A 14,131-nucleotide genomic window follows, 5' to 3' on the forward strand; every position below is an offset into this window, starting at 1 on the left:
TCACTGACCGCAACAGAAGCTAGGGCGGTTGAACAACCACAGAGGCGTCCTGGCTTCCCCACGGGGAAGGAGGCGTGCCTTAAGAGCTGATTGGCTCCGGCGCGACGAGGAAAGCGAGGGGGCGGGGCTCTTCTTAAAGGGGCGATGCCCTCTGGACTTGGCTTGAGGCGAGGGGAATAATGAAATTAAAAACAAGGACTAATAACATGGGGACCCCTCACCATGTCTGAACCCTTCTCCTCTCCACCCATCTTTTAATGATAACTTATACTCTAATTTAAACCATTTAGTAATTATATGAATTTGATTGATAAATAATTGCAACTTAAACTAGAATGTGTACTGAATGGGAAGAAAAATGTGTCCATCTCTAGCTTCCTACAATATAAAGCTTGAAGATGGGTGGACTTCAATCCCCAGAATTCCTTGCTGGCTGGGGAATTCTGGGGATTGGAGTCCACCCATCTTCAAGCTGCCAAGGCTGAGAAACACAGCTACGAAGCATACACTTTATACAATAAAGCAGACAATAAGTCATTATTGATTTATTATTACAAGATGGTCGAAGAAACAAATCCTCTATGAAAGTTTTCGCTGGTGACAACACCCTGAACCTGGTTTTAGCTGGGGACTCCAAACCTGGTTACTCAATTCATCCATTTTTCTGGACGTAGGCAATACAGCGAGACACACTGGCCCATGCCAAGCCAGCTAAAAACTAAGATGAATGCAAGTATTTCGGAAAGCAGGGAGTTTTGAAAGGACCGTTGTGGGTTCAGAGACAGACCCCGGCCTCCAACCCATTTATACCCTGTCCATTAAAAAACAATCTATGGTTACCCCGTCCCCCCAAATCCAGGAATTTACTCCCATTGCAACGCTGTTGGGGGCCGATGGGAGATGCAATTTCTTCGGACGGAAATCCTGACCCGGGGAAACAGCAGCCTGGGACGCCAGCAGGATTGATTCGCACATTGCCTTGCAAGGGAACCAGTTTATTCCGTTCCGTGCATGAGAATGGAGAAATTAGTTCTGTGGGCACACTGACGCTCGCTTTGGAAAGCACCCCGTGGGCCAAGAAGTCTGGGGGGCCCTCCCAGAGATGAAACCCACGATCACATTTCAAAGCATGAATATTGTTTAAACCAGTGTTTCTCAACCTCCCCAACTTTAAGATGTGTGGACTTCAATTCCCAGAATTCCCCAGCCGGCTGGGGAATTCTGGGAATTGAAGTCCACACATCTTAAAGTTGGGGAGGTTGAGAAACACTGGTCAAGCTGTCCGGACCCTTGGAGAGGCACAGCTCCCTTTCTCCCCGCAGGGTCCACACAAGCCCTTAGACCAGGCTCAGTTCCTTGGTGGGTCAGCGGGCGGGCTCTTCCCCACAACCGAGTCGTCTGAACCAGCCCAGCCCGTGAAGCCCCCGGGGACTCAACGCCACCAGCCAGGTCACCACTTCGGCTTGGCCTCGGTTCCCCCGCGTCTGGCCTCCGTCTTTCCCGGGGAGCCGCCCCTGCAACGCGAGGGTCCCTGCCCTGCCGCCCCCCCCTCCGGGGCCGGGGGCTCCCCCCGGGCCGCTTCCCCCGCGGCGCGCCCGGCGGCGGTGCGTAAAAGCGCTGCGCTTTTACGCACGGCTCGGAGCGCTCCAGGCAGGCGGGCGGGCGCCTTTAAGCGCGGGGCCCGGGGGCGGGGAGGGGCGTTCGCGGCGCTCGAGGCTCGCGGACGTTCGCGGGCGTTGCTCCCCGCCTGCCCGCAGCGCCAGCCCAGCCCAGCCGGGGTGCCGCCGCCGCTGACGGGCTGCAGGGCGAGCCAGCCAGCCAGCCAGCCAAGCAGCTGTCGGTCGGTCGGTCGCCCTCGCCGTCTTCCCACGCCTCCGCCATGGATTTCAACATGAAGAAGCTGGCCTCCGACGCGGGCGTCTTCTTCACCCGGGCGGTGCAGGTAAGGCGAGGGCAGCGGGCGGGGGTGGCTCCGGCGCCGCCGCCCCCGCCTCGGTCGCCGGGCCGGGCTGGGTTGACCGGCCGGCCGGCCCGCCCGCGGGGAGCAGCGTCGTCTGAAGCAGGCCCTCGCGTGGGGCCGGGCGGAGCAGTCGCGCGGAGCGGGTGGCGGCTCTTTGGGCGCCGCGGCGGGGTGCGCAGGGGGTCGGCTTCCGTGGGTGGCCGGGCTCGAGTACTAAGAATAATCAGTTTGATCAGCATCGTTAGTGCAAAGGCCGCTTCCCTCGGAACGGGTTCCGTCCTGCGACGGTGCCTGAACGCATCAAACCGCATCTGCCCGTCCCAGGCCCTTGGGGAGGGCTCGGGGGGACACAAACGCCACCTCCAGTCTGAACATCTGGCCGATCTGGGCGACCAGCCACAACAGTCGAGCCTCTGCCGGGAGCGTCCAGGCGTAGCAGGGCGGGCGGGGCGGGGCTGGGCTGGGCTGGGCTGCTTCGCCCGGGTGCTGGAGAAAGGGCGACTGTAATCCCAGGCGTAAAAATAAATCGATCGGCTGCCGGGCCCCGTTCAGGAATATCCCCCCCCCCCGCGCACCCATGATACAGGATCTGCCTTAATGCAACCTGCAAGGCTGGGCCAGCGAGGCTGGAGGGGTGGGGTGGGTCGCAGTTGGTGGCACGGAGCTGTTGCGTGCTTCGCGGTTGTGGGAACGAGGCCTGCTTGGGTTCGGTTCCCCTGGATTTAAAGTGCACCCCCCCCCATTTCCCTGCTCACGCGTCGCAGGTCAGCCGTCCACCGACCACCCAAACAGGGGAGGCTAAACCGTGATTGGCTCCTGCAAGCAACCTTGGAGCCTTACTTCTTTGCTTGTCTGAATGCATACAGAGAGAGATGCTCCTTTTCTCTCTCTCTCTCTCTCTCTTTTTTTCTCCTGGCCTGGGCCGAATTCATGCTCTTTTAAGATGCTTCCCTCTGGTCCTGAGACAAATGCCTGTGGGCATCGGGGTGGGCTTCGCGCAGCTGGCTCCTTTCGCCAAGCAGGCTTTGGCGGTCATCCGGCACCGCTGCGTTTTGCAGCTCTTTCCTGCAGACTCAAGGCGGGGAGCGTGCAGCCTTTCTGGGGCCTGCCTTTGTTTCCCCTTTGTAATTTGGTTTGGGGCTGATATATTTCTGTAAAGGCCACTTTTCCCAGCGCGGCTGCCAGAGGAAACGAAGCTTGTCCGAGCGCGTCTCAACCTGTGGTCCAGCATCAGACTGACCTTGCGGCTCAACTTGAAAAAAGGGCAACGGAAATTCCCTGGAATATCAGAACCTGCGACTTTGATGGGTCACTGAAACCCCCCAGTAGACCACCCCTTCCATAAATGTTCCTCTGGATCGCATCTGGTCCTCGAGATGACTTTATTTCTGCCCACCCGGGTTGCTTGCTCGATTTTCCCAAGATTTGGGCCCAGTTTGGAAGAAATGTGTGGCCGGTGTGTGGAGGGTGGGGGGAAGGCGCAAGGTCTTACACGCAGGGTAGAATTTTTTGTCCCAACTCTGCATCTCTTCAGGCTGGTTAATGAGTAAAGAATAATTGATGCCTGCTGAATAGCTTTTATGCACTCAGGGCCAACCCAGCTCCCGTTGACTGTGTCTGAAAGCAAATTCTTCCCTCTTTCTAATCTGATTCTTCTGCAAAATATATCTTGCCTTTCCTTCTGGATCTGTTCCGATCTGCCACTAAACCAGGTTCCGCTTACCCTTGGCTCTGTTGCGTCTTGTTAAAAATGTAGGCTAAAGGTTTCTCCAGACAGATGGCTCCCAGCTTTGCCACCCAAATTATTTATTGCGATCGTTTCTATTCTGCCTTTCCGGATGTCGCAACTTCAGACAGCTTGAGGTTAATAACTGTTGATAAAATTACAGGATTTTTTATTGCAACATAAATTTGCCGTGCTATATATTTTTATTGCATTGCAATATATATGCAATATGATTATTTTTAAAATATATACATTCAGTAAGATATATTTGCAATGTCATGTAGTTATTTAACACATAATACGCCTTGCAATACATATTTGCCATTTTATATAGATTGTTATTTAATATATATATATATTGCAATATACATATGCAATATGATATATATTTTATTTAAAATATGCCAATATGTTTGCAATATTAGATAATTATTTTATATATATATATATATATATATATATATACACACTCTCATTACAATGCATATTTGCAATTTTTTATATATATAGAAATACATATGCAATATGATATATATTCTATTTAAAATATATGCATACAGCAAAATATACTTGCAATATTAGTTATTTAATATATTCTGTATACAGATTACAATGCATATTTGCAATTTTATATGGGTTATTTAATATATATATATATATATTGCAATATACATATACAATGTGATTAGTATTTTATTTAAAATATGTACATGTGGCAATATGGGGCAATGTTATAATAGTTCATTAATATATATGCACATATTGCAATGCATATATATTAAATAACCTCTATAAAATGAGAAATATCTTTACACACACGCACACATTTGAAAAAAGGAACTTTTTGTTCTGTTTTCTTTAACAGCTTTCTTTTTGAATTTAAAAGGGGGAGGGGTGATCTTTGGAAAGAAAGAAGATGGAAGAAACTGGGGCTTGTTTGGGGGGAGGTAGACACAGAAAATGATGTCCCCCCATTTGCTTTACGGCTAGTGCACCAAAAGCCGTTGCTCAGATAAAACAGAAGCCCTTTGGGAGAAGGATTGTTTGGGTTTTATAGCCCCTGCATTGACGGTGTTCTTGAAATAACCCTCTGCAGAGTTCGGACATCCTCAGTTGCTTTTTTGCACCTGTAGAGCGGGCAGGGGGGTGCTACGTTTTGCAAGCCTGGGGTGGGCATTTCGGCAGAGGGCCTTCTGGTGTTGGGCCCGATGGGCCGGGTACAAAATTCTGACTTATTCGGAGGGAAATGGTAAGGTTGCCCCCCTCTGTCCACCCTCCAGGAGGTCCCCTGACACCCCTATTTCCCGTTGACTTCTTGCCTGGATAGGTAGAGGTGGTTCCACGCCAGGGCCTGGGTGAGTTCCCCAGGCATTTTTATTTTCTAAGCAAACCAGCGAAGAAGAACGAACGCTTTCTGGCAGCCCAAAGTGCTTGTGCAATCGGGTACTTTTCGAATTAAATTATTTTGCAAGCAGGGCGGCCAGCCTGAAGCGCACGTATGGGCCCTGGAGACCCTCCGCCTGCAAGCCGGCCAGGGCCGGAACGAAACGGCGGCTGTTCGTCCAAAGGGTCATCCTCGATTGCTTCCGTTCGCCGGCCGCCACTAAGATGCCCGGTCCCGGTGGCTCCGGTGACCCCACCTGTCATTTTCATTTCGGGGCAGCGGAGCGATCCGCTCGCAGAAGGGCCCGAAGGTCCCTTTGAAGCCCGAAGGTCGAATCTTCCCAGGGTTGGAGACGCCGTTCTGCAGAATTCCTCACCTGGGGGGGGTTCAGGATGTAGGACGGGTAAGATAATAGTACGCTGCCTGGTTCCACTTGAGCGAGCCACAGCGCAGGGCGCGAGCTCGCTTGGAAACCGGACCAGCTAGTAATTTATCTAATTTATCAGCAAGGTCTGTTTGCAAGCAGAAAGCTGGAGACGCTCGCCACTGCGTGCTGAGTCACAAATTAGGTCTCTTGCGAGCGTGGTCTGCGGCTCCGTTCCCAGGGAAGCTGCTTCAAGTTGTTTTTGCTTTTAAGGAATATAATAATAGCCATCGTCATCAACTCTAGCGGTGTTTAGCGTTGGATTTTTGTTGAAGGGTGGCGTTTAAACAGCGCCGCCCAGCCTCCAGCTGCTTTCAGAGGAGTTGGGAAAGGATCTGCCACGTGGATCTCCCAGGCGCAGGATCCCCACGTCTCAGGGCCCTGTGGTCCTCCCCAAAGGCACCCAAAAGGTTTGAAGGAGACCCACATCCGATGGGGTGGTTGACCTTGAAAATTGGAGAAACCCCCCCGGCTCCCCATTGCAGAGCTGACCAAACCACTTCCAGCCTGGCTCCCATTCACACTGCAGTTGCATGGGGGGCTGGCAAACCCCCATAGCACCTGCCCCCCCCCCCCTGCACAGGACACAGTGGCTCAGGGTCTGGCATACTGTTAAATTTGAACAACCGCCTGCATTTCCAGCTGGAAACGGAGCATCTCCGATTCATTCTGTGCTGCTGCCAGGAAGGAAATCATCCGCCCCGTTGCCCAAGAGCGGCGTCCCGGCCCCCCAAGTTCCCTGTAGGATGCTGAGCCCTCCCTTCTCCCTTCCCTCCCCATGCCGTGGTTGCAAACGAACCATCTGGCTGGCTTTTTGATGACCCAGTTGGGTTAAAACGGGTTGCAACTTCTTTGCAGTAGCAGGAGAAATGGGGCGCTTTTCTTTTCTGAATTCATCCTTCCGACGCCGTGCCATTTAAAGTGGACCACTTTGAAGTCCTCCAGCTTGGAGGTTTGCGGCCTCTGCTGCTAAACCATAATTAAGCCCTGTTGGATCACCTTCAAAGAAATTCCAGAGCTGTAGGCTAGACTTGGGAGGTTTTTTTTAAAAAAAAGAAATCGTCCTTGGAGGAGGCATTACCAAGCCACTTCCGTATCGTTGCCGCGAAAACTAAACAGATGTGTCACCGAGGGCCAAAGTCAACTGGAAGGAGTTTTTAATCTGTCGCCTGAGGCTCTCAGAAAGCTGAATAAGATTGGGTTTGGTTAGTTCTTGGATGGGAGACCACCAGGACATCCCGTTCTTATAGGCTGGGCTGGGAAGTTTTTTAAAAAATGCTGGAAGAAGATGACATCTGTCTCTCTGGTCTGAGACCTTAAGGGAAGATGGATTATAGCAGTGTCTCTCAATCTTTGGCAATTTTAAGGCATGTGGACTGCAACTCCCAGAATTCCCCACCCAGCATGGCTGGCTGGGGAATTCTGGGAGTTGAAGTCCACACATCTTAAAGCTGCCAAGGTTGAGGAACACTCTCTTAGAGGGTCCTCAGTGGGACTTTTTCTGATGAAGTCTTAAAACCCAAAATTCATCCTTATGGTCTCCAAGCGCTGCTAGTCTCCCCCCCCACCCCAAAAGAAAGGACCAAGTTCTGTTAAATAACGGCAGGAAGGAAAACCAAACTTTTCGGTCTCCCGTCACTCTTGTTTTTGAATCTAGACCAGCTGTTGAAATCCGTGGTTTCTTCAATTAAAGATGACTTATTCTCAATTACTGGATTTTCCTGTAAGTTTATCAGAGCCATTCTGGTCCTGGTTGCAGATGGAACTGACCCTTAAACTCTGCTTGATTTGGGGTGTGAACGGTGTGACCGCCGAAACTAGGAAATTTAACGTTTGGTTTTTGACAGACGGGCTCACCTTTGTACTGAGAATAAATTTTCTTTCAGCTTGGCCTTAGCACTGAAAATTAGATCATCAGAATTGAAGACCATCAAATTATTCCTGACGATTAGGAGAGTTCATTTTTGACGGGTTTCTTCCCGTTTCCTTTTTGATTTGCACCTATAAGAATCTTAGTAAGTTTAAATTGCTACGGTCCCTCTCTTAACAACACATTTGAGTTGTGTGTACAGATGGGTCTTGTGTCAGGGTGTGCAAGTGAGTGTGAATAAGGTGTGCTTTACACTCGGCCTTGTTATGAACCGTGAAAAGGCTTCGGAAGACCGAGAAGCAATTTGAACCCAATTTGCAGTTGTACTGGGATTTTCTGCAGCTGGGGATTGGGACACTCCTTCCGGCACCTTTGGGAAGTAATTTGCTAACCAAACGGTCAGGTTTTTACTTTAACCACCCAGAGTTGCAGGGGGCATATAAATTCTTGGTTGCCCAGTCAGCCAGATGTTTAGACCAGATCTGGCATTTTTGTCCCTCTCTCAAGTCCCTCCCATGCAGATCATGGGGTTAGGGTTACCAAGGGTGGGCAGATGTTATTAAAGATTTCGTTGCAGGATGGAAGCTGTTCCAAGTCAAGCTGCCTTGTGCAATGGACTGATTTGGTCCACGCCGAGGGTCTCCAAGGGGCGCTCCAGATGTTTTGGGATGGCACCCAAGGCGCCTATAACTATTGGGACTCTCTTTGCTTTCTTTTGCCACAGTCGTTCTACTTCTATTTGCAAGTCTTTGTATTTTATGATTTCCTCCAGTTCTTTCTCTTCTCTTCTGCTGCCTCCGGGCGTTGCAATCTCCACTATCCAGACTTTCTTGTCTTTCTTATCAACAGTGGTTAAGTCTGGGGTGTTGGGTGGCAGGGGCTTGTCTGTTGGAATTCTGAATTATTATTATTATTATTATTATTATTATTATTATTATTATTATTTACTGCATTTTGCATAGTGTTTTAAGGCCCAACAGCAGCCTCATTTTAGCCGTGTGGTTTCTTTAAATATCGATATATTTGAGAGTGGATTTCATTTATTTATTTGTTTGTTTGTTTATTTATTTAACTTGTCCCCGCCCATCTCCCCCCAATGGGGGACTCTGGGCGGCTCACAACATATTAAAACAATAAATAGATATACAATTAAACTTTATAACAGCACGTGTTTACAAAAATAAAAGGAAAAAAAGGAAAGGATTTAAGCATTCTCTGCACCTATTGCATGAAAAATTGTGGTCTTGTTTTTTTTAATTAAAAAATCTAGCATCAGGAAGCAAGAATGATGTAAAGGAACTCAGGCAAAATTTGACAGTGTTAATCTAAGTCAGTGTATCTCAAACTCAGTGACTTTAAGCTGTGTGGACTTCAACTCCCAGAATTCCCCAGCCAGCCTTGCTGGCTGGGGAATTCTGGGAGTTGAAGTCCACTTGCTTAAAGTTGCTGTGTTTGAGGAATGCTGATCTAAGTTCTAACAGAGATTATGGTTGTTATGCATATTTTAAAGAGTTTGCATAACTCGGATTGTTACTGCCTTCTAGGATAATTCAAAATGTTTTCCCCCCAACAGAGTCAGCTTTGAACAGGCTTCCCCACCAAAGCAATGTGTAAGATGGAGCGTGCAACATATTTGTTCATTTGATTTGGTAGATCGCCAGTTACCAAAGCTTCATTATGAATGAAAAGCTAAATGTGTGACAGAAAGCGTGAATGAAATATCCAGGCTGTCGTGCATCGGTACGGAAGCAGGAACGCACAGATGGGGGGTGGCTGCGTGTCGTGGCCCAGTGAGAGACCGCAGTGAAAAAACTAAACATGAATTTGGGGGAAATACCGCAGTGCAATATTTTGAATGATTCGAAGGCACAAGTGGACGTATTCCTATATACAGTGGTACCTCTACTTACGAACTTAATCCGTTCCGTGACTCTGATCGCAAGTTGAGTTGGTTGCAAGTCGAAGTAAATTTTCCCATAAAGTTCAATGTAATTACCATTAATCCGTTCCGGCGTCCACAGACCACGCGTCAGGGGCGGAAAAACGGCCGCTGACCATGCGGCAGGGTGGAAAAACAGCCACGGACCACGCGGCAGGGTGGAAAAATGGCCACGGACCACGTGTCAGGGGCGGGAAAATGGCCGCGGACCACGTGGAACGGGCGGAAAATGGCCGCGGATCCAGTTCATAAGTCGAGGCGAGTTCGTAAGTAGAGGTAAATTTTTGGGGCCGGAGCTAGTCGTATCGAAATTTTCGTAAGTAGGGGCGTTCGTAAGTAGAGGTACCACTGTACCGCAGTGCAATATTTTGAATGATTCGAAGGCACACGTGGACGTATTCCTATATATAAGGAAAAAGAATGAATCAAAACACCTTTTAGTTCACCCTTTCCCCAACTTTATGGGGCCAGCAATAAATGAATTTGAGCATTTCCCCCTCCCCACGTAAATTAAAGTAATGATTTTGTTGGAATTAAGCTTGGGGGGGACATGGAAGGCTGCTTGTTTTTGATAATTGATTTTTCAGCTTGGTTTCCAATGAAACAGAGATAGAAACTTTGCCGTTGTTTTAACAATTCTAAAATCTTCCAGACTTTGGGGCAGGTGGCGCTTGGACCTCTGTGAGATGGGTTGTTTTCCAGCCACTCGCGAATTTTTTTTCCTGCTTTTGTTCTTTTATACGTGTTTTTGGACTTGTTTTTTTTTTTAACAGTCAGCTGCCCAGGGTCACTGGGAAGCGCATGAAGGAAGGAATATGGAACCAGGGGAAAAAACCCAACAGAACAATTGATTTTAAAACCACGTGGTTTTTTTTTAAAATCCAAAGGATGTGCCTGCTGTGTTTTGCATCACTCTAAAAATCTGGGTTGCTTTTTTTTTTTTTTAGACAGCCCCTTTCATTCCTCCTCCTGCATTTATGGCAGGGCAATATCTGCTGTTTGTTGCAGAAGCCACCTTTGGAGAGGCCAACCTGTTCAGCTGCTTTGGGGTTTGGGTTCCTGGTCTGAAGGTGCTGATTTGAAGAGAGAGAGAGAGCCGGTCGATCAACGGGTCGTTCATCTCCCCAGTGGTTCCAGATCCAGATGTTGAAAACATGCAGCCCCAGAAAGATGCTTCTCAAATTTCAAGAGGGACCATCAATAGCCTCCCCACCCCACCCTGCACCTCCCGGATGGCCCTACAGCACCCATAGATCACCCAGCCGCAACATTTTTAGCACAATCGGGTTTTTTTCCGATTCAAACTTAAGCCTTGTTAAACTCCCCAAACCGCTGTTTGATTTCCCCTGTAAGAACCTGCCTTTCCAACCCCCAGATTTCCTCCTCAGGGCTCTTGAATAGCTGAAGATTTTTAAACATTTCTTCTGCAATCTCGGGTGCTTTCCTGGCCCACAAACAGCGTCGTTGATGTGCATCTGGGTTTTGAGGGGCTGCTGGGGGGACCCCCCCCAACAGAGTCTGCTTGGTTTAAAAGCAGCGCTGGGCATTAGACGCTTCTTATGATAGTTGGCATCCATTCCAGTTGCCATTTTATTGCTGCGGAATAATATTGCAAGCTTTTGGTAAAGAACTCAGAAACTTTGCAGTTTGCGTGTGAGTTAAGTTTTCAAGGAAATGAAAAGGCATTTTGGCTGCTGCATTTTTTAAAGATTTAGATCAGTGTTTCTCTATCTTGGCAACTTTAAGATGGGTGGAACTTAATTTTAACTTAATTCAACTCCCAGAATTCCCCAGCCAGCGTTTTACTTTTTCATCACCGTCATAACTGCGAATGGTCACTAAATGAGGCAGTCACTAAACGAGGACTACCTGTACCTAAATCACTGATGGGCAAATTAATCTGTTGTCTAAGTTCACACAACATCCTAAAGCATAAATTAAGCCCCCCCACCGTCTGGGTTCCTCTAAAACTGAACCACTAACCACCCAACCTTGTTTTTGTCTAGCGTGCTGAATCCCGATTTTAAAGAGAGCAATAGAAGGATGCTTAAATGTCCAAGAAAGTGCATTGAAATGCAAATTTCATACAGAATACAGAAATGCACATTTCTGTGCATTGCAAATGTAGTGACTGGCTTGCTGGGAGTTGAAGTCCACCCATCTTAACGTTGCCAAGACTGAGAAACACTGGTTTAAATGGACAAACGGGCCAACTGTGTCTGCATCGCAGGAACATTCCTGGGACCTTAAAGAGTATTTTTATTAATTATAGCGCCACTTTTCCCCAAGTGGGCCTAGGTTATTTTTTTCCCCCAAGTTAATTGTTTTAATACCTTATAAAATGCAAATAATACCTTATAGAATATAGATGATTACTGAGGAAAGTGGTATTTATCCAACAGAAAACAGAAACGATGACTCTTAGGTAATTGAAGCTTTAAAGACGGGGGGAAAGTTTACATCAGTGTTAACTATAATTTCTAAAATGTTTTTTTTTTTAATATTTTTTTATTTTTACAACAAACACAAAACATACATGGACAAACAAAACCATAAAAAGGCATAAAAAAAAAGAACATCTTCCATTTTATAGCGTGTGTCAACCAGTTACCAACTCGTTGGTGCCCCTTTCATAATCTTAAATTCTCATATCATCTATTCAAAATATACTTGTATACTTATCAATTAACAATTATTAATCATTCATAGCTAATCTATAAAATCATTTATTACAAGAAATTTTAACTTTCAATAGGATTAGTAATACATTTTCATCTATCGATTATATGTGTATATATATAATAATTAATATCAAATTTCTATTATAAAGTTTCCTAATCCATTACATTACTATATTTTCTCATCCAATCATTAATAAAAACAAGTTACTTATCTTCTTACTCTAATTTCAAATCTCAGTTTAACTCATCTCTGCACATTTCATAATTTTCAATAACTTCCTCCTGCATAAGTAATTTTTAATTTTTCCAATTCTTAAAAGTTACAGTTCTAACCAGTATCAGTTACAATGTCAGTTACAGTTCTAACCGGGTTACAGTTCTAACCAGATTCTTCACTACATGTTTCAACAAAAATATCTCTAGTTTAAAATCTATATGTTACTATATTCAACCATATGTAAATGTCTAATCTCTTAAAATATTTAGAATCAAATACAATTTTTAACTATATATCTCAGATTTATACTTTATTCCAGCGCTTGCATAATTTTGAGTTCACCCTTTTCATTCAATATCCCAAAATATCTAACTGTTTATTCCTTTTTCTATATTATTGGATAAGAGAAAGCAATAATAAATGTCCTTTCAAACATTCTGCTTTTTGAAGCTTCTGTCAGTTCCATCATTATTATATTCCCCTCGTTTTTTCTTTAAATATCTGAAGTAGTTTCTTTCAATATTGTTTTGCTTCTTCTTTTTGTGCATTCTTTTAGTACGATTTTCCATTATAATCTTGTATAATCTTTTTCTCACCCTCAGTGCCAAGAACAAGTCTGTCCCTCTTCATTTATCAGTTAATTAACCACAATAATTCTGTTTAATGTTTCTGATTTCTTGTACTATTTCTTCCTTTTCCATTGATCCCGTTTTATGTTTAAGTCCATTTTAGCTTTAGTATCTTTTCTTCTTTTTTTTTTTTTTGCGGGAATTTCTGCAGCTCTTCTTCCAGTTTTTTATAGTCATCCTCAATAGTTTAGAGATCTTTTTCTGCATTGTGTTTCTCGTATAGTTTATTATCTTGATAAACCTTCATTGAGTCGAAGGATTCTTTATCTTTGTTCTTGCCAAAAATAAGAAAAAAAAGAAAAAAAAAGAAAAAAAAGCAAGAGGAGAAAAAAAAAAAGAAGAGGAGGGAAAAGACTAAGTCTCTTTACAAAAAAACCCAACTGAGGGGGGAATGGAGAGCAAAGCAGAGCTTCTAGCAGAAAGAAGAGCTACTGCCACTAAACAAGGCTCTTGTGACTAGCTCAAACTTTCCATCTTGATATTTTCAAAATCGCTTTCAACTCCGCTTTCTTGTTTATAGTTACGGATGGCACCTGTATAAACATGCACATCCCACTATCTTTTTAGAAAGCCCAGGGTCCTTGAGCATGCGTCACAATAGAAGAAAAAAAGCACTATGTCGAGCCTCTAGATGGCAGTGCAACTTTCTTTCATTTACTTTCTCTTAACTCCACTTTCCCCATTTCAAAATCAAAAAGTATAAATTTCTTACAACAATAAAGAAATCTTAGTCAAAAAAAAGGCTTAACATAAAAAGTTATTGAGTATTAAAAAGAAAAAGCCAATCCAGTTAAAAATATATTTTTTTTTTTAAGAGAAAAACATCTTGCCAAATCCACTAAAAAGGGAAAGTTAAAAAGAAAAAAAAAATTTCCCCCCTTTTTTTATAAGGCTCGATCTCGCCGCTTAATCCACTTTTCTTCACTTTTAAAAATCTCTTTAAGTTACTTAAGGTGTTCTCTAAGAATAGTTAAATAGTAAAAGTCCATCTCACCCAGTTGACACCCTTCTCTTCCTTCTTCCTTTGGAGCTGCCCCGGCTTTCGCAGCCATTTTGGCTGGCTCTCCTCCGCCGGCTTCAAGAGCTTCTCCCCGGATCAATCTGGGACTTGCGGCGTCCCTGAGATCCGCGGGACGTGCCCTTTGCGATCGCCATCTCTACGGGACGGCTTAGGTCCATCGGGACCGTCCGGGGGAGGAGATATCGGCTGCCATCCTGGGAGCCCAGGATCGCCCGCCGTATCGCCGCGACGCCAGCTCCGCCCTCCTATAATTTCTAAAATGTTAATGAACTTGACTTTG

At 45.7% G+C, this 14,131-nt stretch overlaps 1 protein-coding gene across 2 annotated transcripts in view; it reads left to right on the forward strand.

The window, feature by feature from the left end:
• The first annotated feature begins 1,689 nt into the window (after positions 1 to 1,689).
• SH3GLB2 (SH3 domain containing GRB2 like, endophilin B2) overlaps positions 1,690 to 14,131 on the forward strand; it is a 42,378-nt gene continuing 29,936 nt past the window's right edge. The window contains exon 1 of one of the 2 annotated variants that reach the window (XM_088147133.1): positions 1,690 to 1,942. In XM_088147133.1, the coding sequence (XP_088003259.1) occupies positions 1,880 to 1,942 (63 nt within the window). In that variant the 5' untranslated portion in view covers positions 1,690 to 1,879. The remainder of the gene's footprint in view (positions 1,943 to 14,131) is intronic. The other variant, XM_088147134.1, reaches the window with a different exon arrangement.

This window comes from Python bivittatus, unplaced genomic scaffold (genome assembly GCF_059951505.1).
Source record: "Python bivittatus isolate LINGU-HERP-01145 unplaced genomic scaffold, Pbiv_v1 ctg000160_np1212, whole genome shotgun sequence".
Lineage (NCBI taxonomy): Eukaryota > Metazoa > Chordata > Lepidosauria > Squamata > Pythonidae > Python > Python bivittatus.